We start from the raw sequence: 19,900 nt of genomic DNA on the forward strand, positions 1-19,900 counted from the left end.
TTAAGTTTATATATATATATATATATATATCTTTTCCATTAATATTTAATAAGGTATATTTATATTAATATTTAGTATTTACATTATAATAATTGTAGTTTATAACACATTACTTTCATGGACGAAAAATAAGATTCTTTGAAACATCAAGATGGCAGTGCAAGTGTAATCTAACAGGTGTAAAATAATTAGACGTGGAATTCTTTTCAAGTAGTTTTTAAAAGTACAAAAGGAAGTGATGTTTTTATCGTGTATTTAAAAAAAACCAACCAACTGTTCGATAATATTAATTTTACGTGCTAACAAAGCAACTAACAAGTTAATTATTTTGGTAAATACGTTAAATAAATAACATGATAGAAAAGAATGAAGAAAATAGTGATAACGACAGTCATCTTGTCAGAATACGATTGATAGCTGACAAAAGAACATTTTTGGAGAAACAATTTCTCCAGGTAATTCTTTCTTAACAATTACGTATTTCTATAATAACTGTTTTGGGGTTATGATTTTCGAACTTCTTTTTCATTCAAATTATTATATATAATCGAATTATTTGGCACAGTGTATTTTACTACTTCAATCATAATTTTATGTTGTTTTATTCATAGCTTCATATTTCCCTTATACACAGAGTTTTATTTCTTTAACATATCAGTGATTTACAGAATTACGTTTAATTGTGTAAATATTTTAATTAAAATAGCATATTTAATTTTAAGGTTCAAGAAGAAATAAAAATATGCTTTGCACAATTGGCACAAACATTGTATGCTAGAGAAAAACAACTTCTACGACAATCAGAAGCAATTTATAGGCAGCAAGTATCTTTGGCATTGTCCAGTCAAGAAATCCTTCCTCCATCTATAGCGATATTAAATGACAGGCACACCTTGGAAGAACAAATAAAACAATTTGGAAGAATAGAGCTCATAGGATCTAATACAACAGCTGTAACTGATTTGGAACCTTATAAAATTGAGGAGTATCAAGACATAAATAAAGATCATGTCTGTTTTGATAAATCTATCAAGAATACAGGAATTATTCTTCCTAATACAAAAGTTGAATTTTCTTGTATGACAGAAGATGAAAACATAGATGATGTTTCTAACGAATTAAAGTCATCTAGTATAATAAATTTATCAGGAAACTCCAGTCATATTTCTGATTTCCAAGAGAAAGATTCTGAAAATGGTATTGATCATTCAAAAATAGACACAGAGTCACAAGAAAATGATTTTAATCATCAGACTACTGAAGATGTGAATGAACAAGAAATTGCAAAAAATTACAGGAACTCGAAAAGAAATATCATAGAAGAGCAACATAATTCTCACAGACATACAGAGCAAGTCCAACAATGGTTAGATCAAATACTTTTAGAGACAGAAATAGAACCAACTATTCACGAAGTGGAAAAATTACCTGAAATATCAGATGCTTATGTTTGTACCAAGTTCCACTTAGAAACTTGAAAGTTGTATTTAATAACTTGCTCAGCCCACCGTTTTTACAATTTATCTTTAATTTTTCATAAGATAGGGAACCTCAATTTGGGAACAATTTTTTATTGTGTTTGAATCATTTGTATTTCACTTTATTTATTTATATATACTAATAATAATTAATTACAAAATGTTTTTTTTTAATAGTTTTTCAAGATTAATAATATTAATAAATAAGTTTGTATTTTAATTAATACTGAGGAGCTGCTAATCATAAATTGATATTAAAATAATTTTTTATGTTAATTAATATTATTTATTAATTTATAACTAATATTTATGGTTATAATTTATATTCCATATTATGTACCAATGATTAAACATTTTATTAGTTTATTTTATAATATAAATCTTGTTTTTCTTTTCCATAAAGAATTTAAGCAAAAAATATCAATATTTTCAGTTCAAAAATAATTGATAAAAAATAAAATCAGTTTCATAGTTCTATGTATACTCCTTAACTTTTTATTACTTAATACACATTATACCTCATGCAACAGTTCGTGCTTTTATATACATCTACAAAATATTTGTTTAGTAAATATTAATAAATGCAATTTGAATTTTAAATATATTAAAAATATGTGTTAATAAAAAGTATGTTTGTATATGTGTGATTAAAATTTCATGTAATTCTATCTCTGTTTTATTAAAGTTATTTGTACAGTAATGTAGTTGTATTGCTTTTGAATTTACTTGTAACGAACCACTGGGTAACTTAATTTGATTATTGACAGTTAGTAGAAAAAATAATTGAGCACCTTTGTATAGTTTATTAATTACTAAATAAACAAATAAATACAGATAACCACCACCTTTTGTATGTACAGACGCCAGCGTAGTAGTGTCAATCGGGATTTTATGTCCAGCATCGGGATCATCTTCTTCAGGAACCGATTTTTTAACAAAAAATTTGCGACTAGGGTCGAATTTGGGTCATAAGAGAGAAAATGGATTGTGAATATACTTCCCTTGGAACCTCAATATGATAAATTTAATCCATCATTTTAACGATACTTGGTAGAAGACCCAATCTTCGAAGAAAGAAGGTACAAAAGCACTATCTTTGGTAAAAGTTACGGGTACACAGAGCTGTGAAAGAACTTGTTCGTACATTTCTAGAGACTGTGGACAAGATGCTCCATTTCCCTAAAGAATAAAATAAACGATTATTTTTATGAGTAAATGTCAATCGATAAAATATTATAAAAATTCAAATTATTTAATATTTTTATACGTACATGAGTCATGTATTTCCCTGTAGATTTCAGAACTCTCATTGAAGAGTTTAAAATCAGTCTAATAAAATCCCATGCATCCCCATGTGGAGTTGGGCTAATCGGTATGTCTGTAAGGTCACCGAAAACATAATCAAATTGTCGACCTTCTTCAATCATGTGTGCTAGAGTTTTTGCACAATCTCCAACAATAATCTACAAGTTTTCAGTCTTTCATAAAAAATTCTAGTAATTTTACTTGTTACTGCGAAAATGAATCTTCTATTCACAAAATTTACCTCATAATTGTCTCCCTTTCTTTTATCCAAACAATTTCCACATATGCTTCTCATATGTTGACTACAGGCTTTTATTACAACATCATCAATCTAGGAAAAGAAAATTAATTTTTGTTTCTGCAAAACAATTTGTATTTTTTAATTTTTGTTTGGCATACCTCTAACATGGTTACAAATTTTGGTTTCTCCTTAAGCAATTCCCAAAGTAAGCCACCATCTCCTCCTCCTAAAATAACTATTTCTTTCCCCGTGTAATTTTCTTTTCCACGTTGCATCAAAGTTTCTGTATAAATCAGATCTGCTTCAGATATATCTAAAAATTGCAAAATTTAATTTCAAAGATACTCCGATTTTGAATATAATTTATTAATTTGTTCTTCTTACTTTGTAATTCATCAAGAACCAACAGATTTCCCAATGATTTCGAATGAACAATTTGCACTTTTTGATAGGGAGAGCGTGCTTCAAAAACCAGTTTATCAATGTCATATTCAAGTAGTCTATCATCTTAAAAAAAAGAAACAATTTTATTATTATATCGGAAATTTACAAAATTTAAATAATTGCATCAGAAAGCAGTTAATAGATGCATGCAAAGCTTAAGTCTTGTAGAAAAATAAACTTTCAATTATTAAAACTAAAATTAAGAAGAATGAAAGTACTGAATATTTAGGAGTTTTATATATGGATTACTACATCTATCATAATATTTATGCCTATAATTGATTTCATATGTGTTTGATGTAGCATGTAAGAGTAATAAACAATACTATTCACTCAACATATTTATAAAAATAATAAATCCCACAGAGATCTTACAATCATTCAAGATTACGATATTGATTTTTTATCATTTTTAATATTTGCCGCTATTTTCAAGCAACTTATTACATTTAGATATATATCGTAACAAGAAAATTGATCAAGCAAACAAAATAATGGTGTTTAATTATTACTGAAAAAGAGAATAAAATATGATATATATATATATATATATATATGAAAATAAATGTTGTCAACAAATGAAATAAAATTTGAATAATAATCGATATTTCTCCCGCGCGATAAATAATCAGAGAAGAACAAGTATAAAAAAAGTAAGTTACACAGAGAGAGAGAGAGAGAGAGAAAGAGAGAGTCGAGGAAATGAATCGAAAGCAATTTTCGTTAACGGCGTATGATGAAATGAAAAAATCCTGCGGATATAATGCTCCGCTTCATACCGTAAACAGAATAATAAATAAAAAACTCACCGGCGGTAGGAAAGTATCTCTCAAAAGGTCCGCCGCGTTTAATCGGTGTAAGCGAGTGCGAACGCGTAGAGGCTACTGCCGCCTGCAACGTCGTCTCCAATTCTCTGGCCAACTAAAGGTGGCCGCGACAAGCGAACCGACGAATAAAAAAAAACAGAAACTATCTTGTTAAACCAATCGTAATAACCCTTTTTTTTTTTTTTTTTTTTTTTTTTTTTGTTTTGAACACTGGTACAATAATCATTCGATTGCATGTCGATTTCATGTCCAAGTTTTTGATATCTGGTCGTATTTTATAGCTTTATTTGAGTTATTTTCAAGTTGTGAAATACAGTGTAATTTTATTTTTATCCAACGGAAGTTACTTTTATTGACTTTGGAACATTCGATCGGGGACACTTCAGTTTGGAGTTTCTCTCAACCTGTTGAGTACCTCGAGGGCATAGCTGTGCTAATTGAATAATTGTGCATCGTCATTCAATTTCATAATTTAATTACATTGTATTTCAATAGCACAAGTTGCGATTGTGTTACATAATTCAAACTTTCTAAATTAATTTAATTACTAATTGCTGTAACCATCGGTATAACTGAATTACGATGTACTTGAACTACAATGTAATTGAAGCGCAATAAATTACTTAGACTCTCGAAATGCAATTATTTCTCTTTTATATATTTGTTCCTGTTCCATCATTGTACTGCGTATTCTTCGTTTCCCGTTTATTACACAACTCAATATTATGTTGTCATATTATGTCATTTTACCTATTTTATTCTTTCTGTTTCTCGTTCATTCATGACTCAGTTATCACTGTTTTCTAAGTTATAATAGTGTTCGTCTGTTCATGAATATTCTATTCAGCAGATGTTCTTTTCTCACAATTAATGTGAAAAGTATAGTAGTATAGACAGTTTGAGTCTGCATTTGTAGTTTCCAACTACAAAACATGATGAGAGATGTGGATGGAAAATTTTTCAAACATATCCTCCCGAAAAAAGTGATTCAACATCGAGAAAGATTGTTGCTCAGTGTACTAAATAGATTTCCAACACAATTAAAGTCAAAGGTTTCCTTAAAATTTCATTATTCTTAAATTTCGCTCTCTCGCATCTACTTTCTTTTTAAATGCTAATCCCGATTCAAGTAAATTGCATTTAGTCATTGTAACCCGACTGTAAAAGCGAATTAAATTTAATTGAATGAGAGACCTGAAGCACGAATCACAATTGTAATTTAATCAAATGAAAAGAAACAACTGAATTACGAATGACAATACAATGAAACACATTTAATGTAATTATACATTACAATTCATGAAGTGATCCAATTGTAATTTTGCAAAACTCTGCTCGAGGATTATCAAGATTTCCCGACCGAACGAATTAATTGCAATTCGAAGAAAATTGTTGTCGAGTAGTTACACAACCGCTCCAACTGCACCGCAGAGATTCTCGCGGCTTACGAACAGCAGAATATGCACCATTAGTGTCACACGTCAAAAGTTACGCTAACGCGAAATACTTTCACGAGCGTGAAACCTTTATAAAACCTCCAAGCACCTTCTCGCAGCGTTTCTTCGTGATCAGCGTTTATTGGAGCAGTTTTCGACATCTTCCCACGAAGAAACGAACGTTTGTAAATCAGAGCAGAGACCCATAATTAAGCCACTCCGGTCCCCCCCTCTTTCCCCTCCAGGATTTTTAATGGCGTCGTGCGCGTGTACACTTAGAGGGAACGTTCCGCTCGAGGCAGCGAAGGATCATATTAGAGTATCGAATGAAGGAAAAGCGTATCACGATCCAGCATTAAGCTGTGACACGTGGGTGGTTCGCGTAAGTATGCAGCGTTTCTCACGCGGCTCCAGTGGCAGTGATGGCCCTCCCGCGTCCCCCGGCCACGACTTCATACACACGACAATCATGCATCCACTTCACAGTGGTGTATGCACCGCGCACAATGCCGTTCTTTGTGCATTACGATCGCTTTAATCCGCCTCGAGCCTCGTTCCGCCGTGCTGGCTTTCATGCCTCTCTCTCTCTCTCTCTCTCTCTCTCTCTCTCTCTCTCTCTCTCTTTCTCTTTCTCTCCCTCTCTCCCCCGTTCTCGATTGACAAACGAAAATCCAGCAACCACACGCCCGACACATTCTATTCTCCTTGAAACTACAGGCCAAGAAATTAAACCGTCCAGACGGTATTCAAACTCTTCCTTTGCCCGTTAGGTTAGCCAAAGAGTAACTGCGGTTCCTTTGCGCATTGCAGATGAAAGGCGAACTTTTCGCGAGAAACAAAAATTTTATATTCGATTATCTTTTGCTACGTTTCAGTCGATTTCAAGGTTCTTACCTTTTTCGACGCGAAAGAACGATTTGCTACCATCGAATCAACAGTAAATCAATTTTGACACTGTCGTTAAAAGGGCAATTATTTTTTGGCCAACCTAGTAATTGAAGTTCTTCGAGTACCAGTGAATAGAACAGATTCGAAGAATGTTTGTTGAATTCAAAGAAGGTACGAAGATGTATTAGCTGCTTTATAAGTTTACCTCTTGCATGAACTTTTCGCGAGAAATAAAAATTTTATATTCGATTATCTTTTGCTACGTTTCAGTCGATTTCAAGGTTCTTACCTTTTTCGACGCGAAAGAACGATTTGATACCATCGAATCAACAGTAAATCAATTTTGACACTGTCGTTAAAAGGGCAATTATTTTTTGGCCAACCTAGTAATTGAAGTTCTTCGAGTACCAGTGAATAGAACAGATTCGAAGAATGTTTTGTTGAATTAAAAGAAGGTACGAAGATGTATTAGCTGCTTTATAAGTTTACCTCTTGCATGAACTTTTCGCGAGAAACAAAAATTTTATATTCGATTGTCTTTTGCTACGTTTCAGTCGATTTCAAGGTTCTTACATTTTTCGACGCGAAAGAACGGTTTGATACCATCGAATCAAGAGTAAACCAATTTTGACACTGTCGTTAAAAGGACAATTATTTTTTGGCCAACCTAGTAATTGAAGTTCTTCGAGTACCAGTGAATAGAACAGATTCGAAGAATGTTTTGTTGAATTAAAAGAAGGTACGAAGATGTATTAGCTGCTTTATAAGTTTACCTCTTGCATGAACTTTTCGCGAGAAACAAAAATTTTATATTCGATTGTCTTTTGCTACGTTTCAGTCGATTTCAAGGTTCTTACATTTTTCGACGCGAAAGAACGGTTTGATACCATCGAATCAAGAGTAAACCAATTTTGACACTGTCGTTAAAAGGACAATTATTTTTTGGCCAACCTAGTAATTGAAGTTCTTCGAGTACCAGTGAATAGAACAGATTCGAAGAATGTTTTGTTGAATTAAAAGAAGGTACGAAGATGTATTAGCTGCTTTATAAGTTTACCTCTTACCTCTTCCTGCCGACTTTTTATTTTTGTAATTCAGAATTCTCGACGCTCGAGCACAACATGTGACACGGTCAGCTGGACCAGATTCGTAAATGACACGATCCACTTACGGTAATTTCAATAGAGATACTTGAACCTGTCCTGTCTTTCGTGACTATTCCTGTGTAGTTGAACATTATCTGCTAAATAATAGTAAGAGGATATTTCTCGGCAAAGACACACCGTCGTCGAAGGGACTAGTCGAGGAGATGGTGAGCAAAAGCATTGGTTCGATGCCTATCGGATGGCATCGGTTCGCGTCGTCCTCCTCCGCTCGGATCCGTATTTATTGAATTTACGAGCTGTTTTCATGCACGATAATGATACGTTCATAGCCTCACGGAACAGTTAGTCACGCGTTTCCCTGAACCGTCGATCGACTCGATAAGCCGAACCGATTTTTCCGCGGCCGCGACTTCGTGATCGGACGAAGGGACACGCGGCCTAATTGGATGGTATGAGCAATAGTGTCAAGGCGCATGCAACAGACGGAACAGCGAGTAATTTAAGCCCGTTAAAAGCCTCTTAAATATAGAGAGAAAACTATAATTTATAGTGTATTTAATAAGAACGTGGACGCCGTTTTCTCTGGAAAAACATATTCTTTTTATAAAAAATTTTGCACAGATCGAAAGTAAAATATTTGACTGAGGAAGAAGATATTTTCGTATTCTCGCGGGTAAATATTGTTAGCAGGAAGTATGAGAAGATATTTGAAAAACACATTATATGCGCTTTTCTAAGAGGTTATGTTTTCCTGTGTGTTTTATATTCTATTCAGTATTTTATATTATATTATTTCCTATATTTTACATGCGTTTCAGATTATTTCTCTGGAGGTTAGGTTCCTTATATTTTATATATATTTTAGGTTATTTTTTTAGAAATTATGTTTTCCTGTGTGTTTTATATTATATTCAGTATTTTATATTATATTATTTCCTATTATATTATTATATTATTTTTTTCAAAGTTTATGTCTTCCCGCGTGTTTTACATTACATATTCAGTATTTTACATTACATTACTTTCCCACATTTCGTATTATATTCAGTAATTTCGATTTTCGCGAAATCTTCTACAAAAAGAATATTTTCTTCTGAGAAATCGGCGCCCGTGTTCTTATTAAACACGCTGTACGTCGAAATTTAACGAAGAGCTCGCACGCTCGTGTGAAACGTCGCGTTAGATCGTTAATTCCTAGCATGATCGACAACCGAGAGACAAATCAAAGAACCACCTGTTTGAACGTTTACGATCCATAACTACAGGCCTTCGCAGTCAAACGTCGATCGTTTGACAAGACCGTTTAACCAGCCTTCGGGAGGAAGCGCGCAACTGAAGCGAACCAGGAAGCCACGCGACGCAAACGCCGCGCGTCTAACGTTCGCAAACACGGGGACCACAAACGTAGTAGCGGCGTTCTTCACCGCTTCACCGTTTTCATAGAAAATCCTCTTGCAGGAAGCGTTTGCCGAGTCGCTCTCAATTAACCTCGGAGGGGCAAACGAGTCACCGTAAACGTGACACGTAGATTTACAATTCGATCGTAACTGTCTGCCACCGCTATGCCACTGCCCACTCTCCTAGAAGAAAGTCACGCATTAGCGCGGCATTGTGAGCGTGGATGTCGCCGGGGTGAAACAGCGTGTTTCGTATCGCGACAGGGCATCGTACGTGTAGCTAAAACCGCAACGACGCGTGCTACCTGGGTGGTCAGAGACCGCGACGCTAGCGATTATTCTTCGTGATCCAGAGCTCGCTTTTCTTCTGAAATTGCTAGCTCTTCTCTGTTGAGCTAGCACGGTAAGTACGATCGTGTCATTTTGCGAAGGGCCAACTGTGATGGCTCAAGCCCACTATCTACACTCTAACAACAAAGTTATATCTGAGTTAAGTCTGACATCGAAATAAATATTTTATTCTATTTTATTTTGTTCACTTATACGGTCAGACACTTTGGAGTAGAAAAACACGAATGAGAGAGTATATGGTACGTACATATATAGGTAAAATTTTTTTACAATAAAAATTCGATTATTTAACACAAAAGCTCATTAAGAAAAGATGAGGTTACTAAAATTAAACGACATTCTTAAAAGCAAGCTTAGAGTTTGGAACCAGAAAAAAAAACTGTTCGTTTATATAATGATTAGGCATTTAACACGATGCCAATGAAATACGTTTACGGTGAAAATGCATGTAATAAGTGATATTTAAAATTAGACTTTTACCAGCTTATTAGATCTCGCTAGTTAGATCTCGCTGCAGCATGAATATGGATAAGATGAATTTTTCTTCCACTTTCACTTCCACCAAAGTACATGGGAATTGTAGAGACTACTCGTTCAAATAGAATCTTTGTATTTTTTCTTTATCTTGGATAGAAACAATCGGCGAAAGGAAACGAGGGAGAGAAATTGGACTGATCAGATTTGCGTACAGACATATGTGCAACTGTATGATAATCGTTCTGGTTTCAGTTTCTAGCGATGCTCCAGATTATGGTTGCTGGAATCGAGTTGCCAGGAAACCGATTAGCTTGATTAGAGCATCGTACGCCAGTTGGAGAACTATTAATACTGCAGTCATTCTCTCGCTCAGTTGTTGAATATTTCAATCAATATGCAAGAAGAAAACGCTCGAAGGAAACGCGACACCTGGTAAAAGAACACGTATTTCTCAGCTATAAAAATATGACAGAGATAAAAATTTGAAATTGCTACATTGTCGCGGAATGTATGCAAATAGGTATCATCTTCGCGAAGAAATTTGCCGACGACGACGTTGGTACAATGGCCGATTTGCATGAAAAGGGACATGGACGTGGATTGTCCCTTTGGACATTTGAAGAATTGCAATGAAAAAAAAAAAAAAAAAAACGCTGGATCATGCCAGTCGCTTCCATCCTCATGCTGCTTTTCCTCTCCCGCGATAGGAAGTGAAAGTTCAATCAACGACTGCTGACACCGATATTTTAACAAATAATTTAACACACGAGGCACGAGAGCACCGTGGGACTCGCGAGCGAGGTGTCGAGATCAAAGAATTACAACAACCTGCCACGATAATTGTCCATAACTTTAAATTTAAAGCCAATATACCCGCTGCATTCCAATGCACGTGTTCGTTCAAGGCGCTCGTTTCTGGATTAGTAATAAGAGGCACTCCCGCACGTTTCCATACTAATTTCGCTTCCAGGCATAGTTACGCTCCGTGAATATTTCCGGCTCAAAGTGCTTGCGAGTTCTTTGCGCGAGAAAAAAAGGGAGAATATTTGGAAAGTTTATCGAGCAATGCGCATAATTCAGCTTCGATAAGGGCACCGCGTTTTTGCAACCTTATCTGACTTCAAATTATTTAAAACTCCGATAAGAGAACATTTATTGGCAGACGAAACACTTGGACGAGCTATTAATACAGGATGGTCCATTGAATGGTCCATTAAATATCTTAATGGCCACTTAAATATCTTTTCGAATTGTGATAGTATAAAAAATATTTTTCATCTAACATGAATGGTATCCAAAAGGCTAATAACTGGTAAGAATATCTTCTTCGAGGTCATTTTTCTTCAAGAATTCTTCAATGTCTTTTGTTGAAGACATAAATATATATATATATATTTTTTATTATATCGTGTAGTTGGTAAAAAATAAAAAAAAAACATTCAGAGCTTGAAAAATTCAAGTTTTACAAAGTAAAAGCGTGAGCCTTATAATAAATGCAAATAAAGATATTTACTATTTATTACACCGTCAATGATAATCTCTTCTAATAGCTTGAAATCCCGATCACTGTATCGAAATTTGTCAGTAATTATATACTCAACGCAAAAAAAGATCGATATGTTATTCACTTATGCTAAAAGTGAGTAGTATTTGAGAGAGATGTACATACATCTACAGGTCTCGCCAATGAGTTCGCAGATACCTCGCTAAGTAGAAGCAGAACTTTATTATGTACTCTGGCTAGTGCACTTTGACTTTGCAAGTATAAACGCAATAACCCTGTTAAACATTGCGTACACGAAGTGCATTCGTGCTTTGTATGTTAAAACTGTCTACGAAGAACGTTGATGAACTACAAAACATGAGAATAATTCATGAAGTACTTCAAGAAACGCGAATTATGTTAATTGTTTAATTAAGTGGAATTACAGCGACATGCAATCGGAGAAAAATGAAGTTTCTAATATATAAAATAGTGAATAAAAAAAAGGGTTCGTGATAAATAATACTTCTAGGATAAATAGTACTTGCCGAAACATGCAAAAAAGTTCTAATAAATATGAGTCGAAAAACTGATAGCTTCAAAGTTACAAATTTTTTGTTCTATGGCCATAGTTCATCCTTGTGACACATAATTCTTATTATTCAAAAAGTGAATAATGGAAGCCTAAAAGGCCATTAACTTGGACTAAACAAACTTCCGAAAACCATGACATCCGTGAAAAAGAAAAATTAAAAAATTATATATTTATATAATAATTTTATATATATATATGTATGTATGTATATTTATAAAATTATATAAATTTTCATTTAAAAGAAATGTAAAAAATTCACTGTTAATAACTCATTCTCGAATTGTCCCCCCTGAGAAAATCCAACTACGAACCACGATTCCAAAGTTCGTAGGCTCTGCCGAAGCAGTTTGTCGCCGCTCGTTAACCTAATTCGCTGCAAAGAAGGCCGATCAACGGTCTGAAGTTTCCTACCCTGGCTCCCAGAAACTTCACTCTCGCTCCGTCGATCCCACACATCGCGAACATCGCCAGAAATTACAGGAACGCGACACGATCTAAAGTACCGCCAGAGTATGGAGGAATCACGGTGTTCCGCCGTCATCGCGTCGACCGGCCGAAAAGAATGCTGGTATCTCGAGATCTTCGGTAACGACGGGGGTGCTTAGCAGGCGAATGAAATGAAAGAGCCGACGCGACCGAGGGGCAAAAAGAAGCGGAGAGGAAAGAAGGAAGGAAGGATAGACGGCGGGGAAAGCGATCGAACGCTAGAAAAAAGAGTCGGCCCGGCGTCGGCCGAGCGTCTCAGATAGGATCTTGCAAGTGGGTCGACAACACTCGCGCGGCTCTAGATCTTTTGCTCCCGCGGGGAAAAGCGAGATAGGAACGAGGGACGTTTCGCCGAACCCGTTACCCGTTACCCGCCGGACGCGAGGGTGGCCGAGGGACGCGGGACGGGCGATCAGAGAACGATGGGTAGGGGCCTGGTTAAAAGGATTGATGCACGTCCATAACTCATGCAGAAATGCGGTCAGGTGCACAACTGGATCGGCCAGCAGATCCCCCGCGATCCTATCGTCCGGCGATCTCCGCGCGTCGTGACTCCCTTCTCGAGCGATATGCGATACGCGACGTGCCGCCAGCTGCACGGATAGATAAGTTTTTTTGAAAGAAATCGCGTTCGCGATTGTTGAGCCGGGGCTAATTGTTCGCAGAGTTTCGCGTATGTTGGGTATTTGGGGGTTTGGAGATCTCAGGAATTGCATTTCACACGAGGTTTGGGTTAGGTTAGGTTTGGTACATTGTGTAATATGATATTATTATTGTATTACACATAATTATATATATTGTATATATATATATATATATATATATATTGTAATAATATATATAATTATATTATAAATATAATATAATATAGAGTATTTCTGAAATCTTGGCACAATTGGCCAGGAGATGATTCTGCATAAGAAAATAAGTCGGAAAAGAGAGAATAAATTTTTTTGAAGATTTTCTAATTCTAGTACTGGAATTTTAGACGTGGCAGAAAAGAATAATTAATAAAAATAAATAAAAACTATAGAATAAAATTTTTTTATTTTTAAGAAATACTTTTAGTTTCATTTTTAAGTAATAATTGATAAATTTTTATTTTTAAGAAATACTTTTAGTTTCATTTTTAAGTAATAATTGATAAATTTTCAACTTAATTTTCCCGAAAACAGAGCATTTTGCAAAAAAGTTTTATTGTATATTTCCTTATTTTTGCATTAGCAGTAGTAATAGTAGTAGAATAATCTGTTAATTATTATTTTCTGTCTAGAATTAGATGAATTCAAGCATATCTGATATCCGAGTTTCTCGAAAACAAAGCAATCATGTGGGAAAATCTTATTCTGTCTTTTCGACTTATTTTTAAATGTAGAATCACATTCTGGCCGGTTATATCATGATTTCGGAAATATCTTATATATTATATACAATGTATAATATACAATATAATATATAAATTATATATTATATTATATAGATCATTACAATATTATAAAAACTTAAATCTTGAAATTTCATAAAATTATATAATCTAGATAGGACTGAATCCTTCCCGAAATGAGTTCATTGAAAAGAATTACGACTGAAATATTGATTCTTAATGGGTTAGCCATTAGTTTCAAAAATAGTTCAAAAATCATGATCTAATATGGTTTCAAAGTACAAGTTTCAATCTTGATATATGTTGGAATAATCGAGCTCAATTAACATTCTCGTTGACACGAATTTTGGAAGTTGTATCGTATAGAAATGTACTAACATTTCAAAAAATGACAATCACGAATACCTTCATGAGCTGCTATAGATAGCAATAGTTAGATGCAACTGTGCAACAGAGATATGCTCGAAATATAAAGAAACAAAGGATGGAAATCGCGTGTGCACTCTCGCAAGGACATACGGCTGTATTATCCATTCCCCAGAACTTTCGCCATTTCACCCTCGATCGCCATCTCGATATCGAGCCTTGTTCTACGTGCAGGCACGATCTGTTTAATTTTTTTTTTTCTTTTTCTCTCCAGTTCTAGCCACGCGACAGGTTTCGCCCACAGGATCCGGGCAGCAGCTGGTGGAAGTGAAAATCCTCGACCTTGAGCCAATAAATCGCGACAACCGGCAATTAACGGAGGTGTCTTACTATCGCCGGTGACATTGATACGGTAAATGGGACCGTCGCTGGTTAATCTGTCCGTTTGACAGTTTCAGCTTTCTTTCGTTAACGTTACGTACGAGTTGATTTACGCGAAGCGAGGATGGAAAACACGCGAGGTCAGATTTTCCCGTGCCGTGAAAACTGTACGAAAGAGATTGAACGATGCGTTTCTCATCGACGACGCGTCGACGACTCGTTTTCGTTGATTCATCGCTGAAAGTGTCGTCCTACCGGGTATTAAGAATCTCAAACCGATAAACAGCTGTACATACAAATAAGTTGGACTCGACATAGCAGGTTCGAACTTTGTGCGAGAAGTCAACTTTCGATGATTTATCATCCTACCGTGTATCAAAAAAAAAAAAAAGAAAAAAAAAACATTTATCGAAGGAATTTAACTAAGTTTGTTAACGAGAGAAAGAGAGAGGAACGCTTCTATCGATACGTTCCTTCCCGAACAAAATCCCCGGCAATTCATCAATCAACCGATAAGTGTGTCATTTTGCGTAAGGAACTTCCAATCTCACGTACATCGAAACTTATTATCTCGGATGTGTATTAATTATCGCGGACGTTTCAACTGCTTCCACAAGAGAAAACTATTCTCTCCTCGTTCGCCGTGAGTGATTCCTTGATCGGCCGATGCGTGAAATAACGTACAAACTCAACCCGAGGCGAGCTCAATCTGAATAAAGAAAATGTGAAACTGAACGTTCGTGTGAAAATTCAGAGATTAGCTTCTCACGTACTTTTGCTTTTTTGTCTCTCTATCTAGGATCCTGCTTGCAAGTTGGCGCGCGTTTGAAATTGTTTTCCGGGTGATCGATCATCCATCGTATTAAACATATATTACGTAATATATATATCATTACATTGTGCGCATTTATGCATTTATGAGAAATTTAGAAGTACGAAAATGGACACGGAACATTCAAAAATTTATAAAATATCCAGTGTAGACTATCTTTCGTAACGTCCAGTAGACAAAGCAAATTATTACCGAGGTTTCATTTGTTATAGTCATTAAAAATTATAATAACACAATTACAGTCAAAATGCAATATAACTGTATAATTACGGTCATAAAAACAATTATAGTCACATAAAATATTTAATTACACTCGCGAAAAATATGAAAGTATAAAACATAGGTAAAATTGTTAAAGCAGATTCGATTATCCACCGTATTAAATATATATTACATTATATATATATATCATTACATTGTGCGCATTTATGCATTTATGAGAAATTTACAAGTACGAAAATGGACACGGTGCAACATTTAAAAATTTATAAAATATCCAGTGTAGACTATCTTTCGTAACGTCCAGTAGACAAAGCAAATTATTACCGAGGTTTCACTTGTTATAGTCATTAAAAATTATAATAACACAATTACAGTCAAAATGCAATGTAACTGTATAATTACGGTCATAAAAACAATTATAGTCACATAAAATATTTAATTACACTCGCGAAAAATATGAAAATATAAAACGTGGGTAAAATTGTCAAAGCATCGAAGAAAAAGAAAATAAACAAAGGAAGAAACACAGTCCTCTGCGTGCATCCGGCATCGACGTGGCACTGTCAACGTTAGTTTCGCGCTTTCCCAGCGCGATTGCGAATCATCGCCGGCAGAGGAAAAAAAGTGACAAACGAGGAAAAGCGCTAATGAATCCCGCGTAACCGGTAGATCGCTGATTTATGGCGATCGTGTACCGCTCAGGGGGGATCGTTATGATACTGTTAGCTCTCGTCGGCGAATTCCTACGGCGGCTGGCACTCGCGGCTTTCCTCCATGCTACTGGAAAACGTCGACGAACGGCAATAATCGATAAACGCGTAACGACCAGAAACTTTCGCAACCGTGGCGACCTTCCGCGTGCCCGTTTCGGGGATGCCACCGAGGTGAAAACGCGTCGTCGCGTCCGATTGTCTCGGACAATCGTGGGAAACGTTTCATCGGAGACTCTCGGGTTTGTCGTTCTCTTCTGTTTCGCGTTTGATACACGCGCAAATAAATAGTAGTGATCGAGCGATGGTAATTAACCGCTTGCGTGCGCTGGTAACTAATTCACGGACCGTAACGAGTGACCGAAATCGTATAGAATAATTTGTCGCTTTCTTTTCTCTTTGCCTCTGTATATCACTGAATAGAGATTATTAACAAGTAATAAATCTATTACTTATTTTATCTGGGTTTAGGTATTTAAGTATTTGTTTTAAATTTTTATATATATATATATATATTTTATACGCTATTATATATATATATATATATATATATATATATATATATATATACTTTATATTTATATTATTTTTATACTATTATATTATATTTTATAATATAATTTTTTTATATACATTATATTTTAATATTTATATACTATTTTATTTAAATATACTTAAACTGAGAAAATATTGCAATTTTGGGACAAAAAATTCTCGACGTGGCACGTCATTCCAGCACAAGAGGTTAATAGCTAGTTTCGATTTTTTACGGCACTGAAAAAGATCTCGAACAATTTATGGAATTTCTCTCTGTGGAGGAATCAAGAGTAGACACGCACGATCATGTATAGTTCGTCAATTTTGTTCTTCCATTCGTCTTCTCCTTCTCATAATGGGAATCCACGTTCAATCAAGCTTCTGTTGTATTGAACTGGATTTACATCGAAGTAGTTTTACATAACGTATTTCTGCGTTGAAAGACTCTAGCGAGCAGCTTTACGATCGAGGAATTTTCACATCTTCCTATGTAGGTCAAAGTATCTGAATTATTTTTCTTATACGTATATACTTATCCACCGGTAGCAATAAACCGATCGTCTTTGGGAATTTCAGCGGGAATTTCTTTAGGAACTTCACTCTCTCCTGAAGAATCCTTCGAAAAAACGTGGGAGAATCACGCGCCTCTCTAGTTATCTACGTATATATACGAAATATCTACGCGATGATGGCGTCGCCGGTCCTGACGTTTGAAATTTCGCGGCGAGTCGTTCCTATTATATCGCCATGAGAAAAACGCCGTCGTCTGGCATTAACTTCGTGTATTTTACATTCACCGCGCGCGTTATTAAATGCTCGTTGCGTCTAGCCGAACGCAGAACGTTTCGCCGTGATTCAAGCTCATCGTCTGCGCCTCGCGTAATTCCTACTCTTTTTTTTTTTTTTTTACATGGAGGTTTAGCGTCGCATCGACTACGAGGTCTTTAGCGACGTGTTGAAATTGTCTCTTTATAACTGGTCTAGTAGTTGAGTCTCCTTTAGGTAGTTGATAACGTTTTTTTTTTGTTGTTTCTGGCAGGTTAGAGCGGTGTTTTCGTTTAATCCGTATTTACTTCTTATGTTTCGGTATTTTCTGCATTCATGTAGCAGATGCTGAGTGGTGATTTGTTGGTTGCAGGTGTTGCAGAAAGGTGGTTCTGTTTTGTTTAGGAGGTATTCGTGTGTGATCTTGGAGTGTCCGATTCGAAGCCTAGTCATAGCTATCCTTTCTTTTCTGCTTATATTGTTGTTTGGTATTTTTTGATAGAAATGGTGTGCTATGTCGTGTATTTTGGTTCTATTTGTCGTAGTCCAAATTCTGTTTCATTCTTCTCTTTTCGCTTTGGTCGTTGAAGCTAGTAGGTCTTGGTGTGGGATTTGAATGTTGGTTTCTTTTGTTTGGTCTGTTCCTCAACTTTATCTTGAAATCTGTTTTCTTTAAGGAGAGCGCAAACGAAAGAGATTTGTTATTTTTTTTTTGTAACGAAAGGAAACTTGGAACAACCGAAGCAGTCATTGGCTTCAAATCCAATTGAAACTGATTGAAAAATTATTTCCTTGAAATTGAATTTAACCAGTAAAATTGTTATAATTTTTCATAGAAATTTTATATATTTACAACGCAGCGTGTTTTCAGAGGCTCGAGTGACTTCTAAAACATAATACATAAATGGCACTGATGATTCTTAAATCAGGTTTCAAATCCAATTGAAAATTAGTTTTCGAAAATTGTTTTCTTGGAATTGAATTGGAACGCCAGAGCTAACCAACGTGGTGAAAATAGCTGATTAATAATTTTTCATAGAAATTTCATATATTTACAACGCAGCGTATTTTCAGAGATTTTTAAAATACACAAATGTCATTGATGATTCTTAAAATACAGGGTGAACCATGTAACTTGCACACTTGAAACAACTTTCACATTATTGCGCCTAATGAAAAATTGTTTGATACAAAAGTTGTATGATTTTGAAGGGAGGTAAAATATATCAATTTTTTTGTGTATATATTGAAAGGTATCTTTTTTCTAATTGGATCGTTCATTTTTTTCATCATAAATCGAAAGAATCTGAATATAAATCTTTCATTATCTTTTTCATCAGGCACATAATTTAAAAGTGATTTCAAGTGTGCTAGTTACGCGATTCACCCTGTATGTAAAAAAGAAGCTTGTGCTCCTTATTACATTATAAACATTTTGCTTTGCACAAATTTCATGCTTCAGTCGTTTTAGCTTCACACCTTTGGCCACACATGTGATGGACAATTAATTTGCGTCCTATTAAAAAACCTACTTCCATTCGCAAACCCGTATTACACAAATAGTTATTTTTTGAAATGCCGAGAACTTAATTCCTTTACGTGTCATTTTCTTTGTCTGCCAAATGTAAAATGAAATGAAATGAAACTTCTTTAAAAATTTCGTCCCTGAGGAGGTTAAATCCACCACGAGTCATAAATCGATCTCGATGAAATCTCGCCAGTATACATAAGAAAGTTACTCGCCTCGAATTTCCCATTTCCCCGGCGCACGAAGCCGCCCGATACAGCCAGATACCAGAAAGATGGAAGGAAGTTCCTTCTCGAGAGAGGAGGCCCGAAGCGGAATACCGTCTATCGTCTCAGCTGCTCGCGTGGTTTCACGGGGCACCGTAAAGCCGCGCGATCAACGATACCGCAATAGGCTGCCGTGGCTATCGTACGTGATATGTTTTACGAGCCGAGCCGGAGCAGCATGCGAACGCGGCCAAACGAGCGGAGAGGCCGAGTCGAACGGGGAGAGGACTCCTTCTGCTCGCGAGTCCTTTACTGCTCCTTTACTGCATCCTTTACGATCGCCTCTTCTCCGCTCGTCCGGCTCGCTGACAATCGAGCAGAAGCCTCGCTCTGCTCGTCCCGATCGAAACCGTGTTCTTAATCGCGATCGACCGACTGGGAGGGGAGAAAAGAAA

General features: G+C 35.6%; 2 protein-coding genes across 2 annotated transcripts; one reads left to right on the top strand and one right to left on the bottom strand.

The window, feature by feature from the left end:
• Positions 1-117: 117 nt before the first annotated feature.
• LOC122532910 lies at positions 118-1,624 on the top strand. Its single transcript, XM_043662093.1, has 2 exons — positions 118-455; positions 723-1,624. Exons 1-2 carry the CDS (start codon positions 354-356, stop codon positions 1,476-1,478), a joined length of 858 nt encoding a protein of 285 aa, XP_043518028.1. The 5' UTR covers positions 118-353; the 3' UTR covers positions 1,479-1,624.
• A 642-nt stretch (positions 1,625-2,266) lies between these two features.
• LOC122532911 (spermine synthase-like) lies at positions 2,267-4,437 on the bottom strand. The gene is made up of 6 exons (XM_043662094.1): positions 4,278-4,437; positions 3,409-3,531; positions 3,183-3,337; positions 3,025-3,114; positions 2,750-2,941; positions 2,267-2,657 (listed from the first exon to the last, which is right to left on the bottom strand). The coding sequence occupies exons 3-6, from the start codon at positions 3,297-3,299 to the stop codon at positions 2,511-2,513; spliced, it is 546 nt and encodes a 181-aa protein (XP_043518029.1). The 5' UTR covers positions 3,300-3,337; positions 3,409-3,531; positions 4,278-4,437; the 3' UTR covers positions 2,267-2,510.
• Between the last annotated feature and the right edge of the window lie 15,463 nt (positions 4,438-19,900).

The sequence above is a fragment of the Frieseomelitta varia genome, unplaced genomic scaffold (assembly GCF_011392965.1).
Source record: "Frieseomelitta varia isolate USP_RPSP 00005682 unplaced genomic scaffold, Fvar_1.2 scaffold_483, whole genome shotgun sequence".
In the NCBI taxonomy this organism is placed as follows: domain Eukaryota; kingdom Metazoa; phylum Arthropoda; class Insecta; order Hymenoptera; family Apidae; genus Frieseomelitta; species Frieseomelitta varia.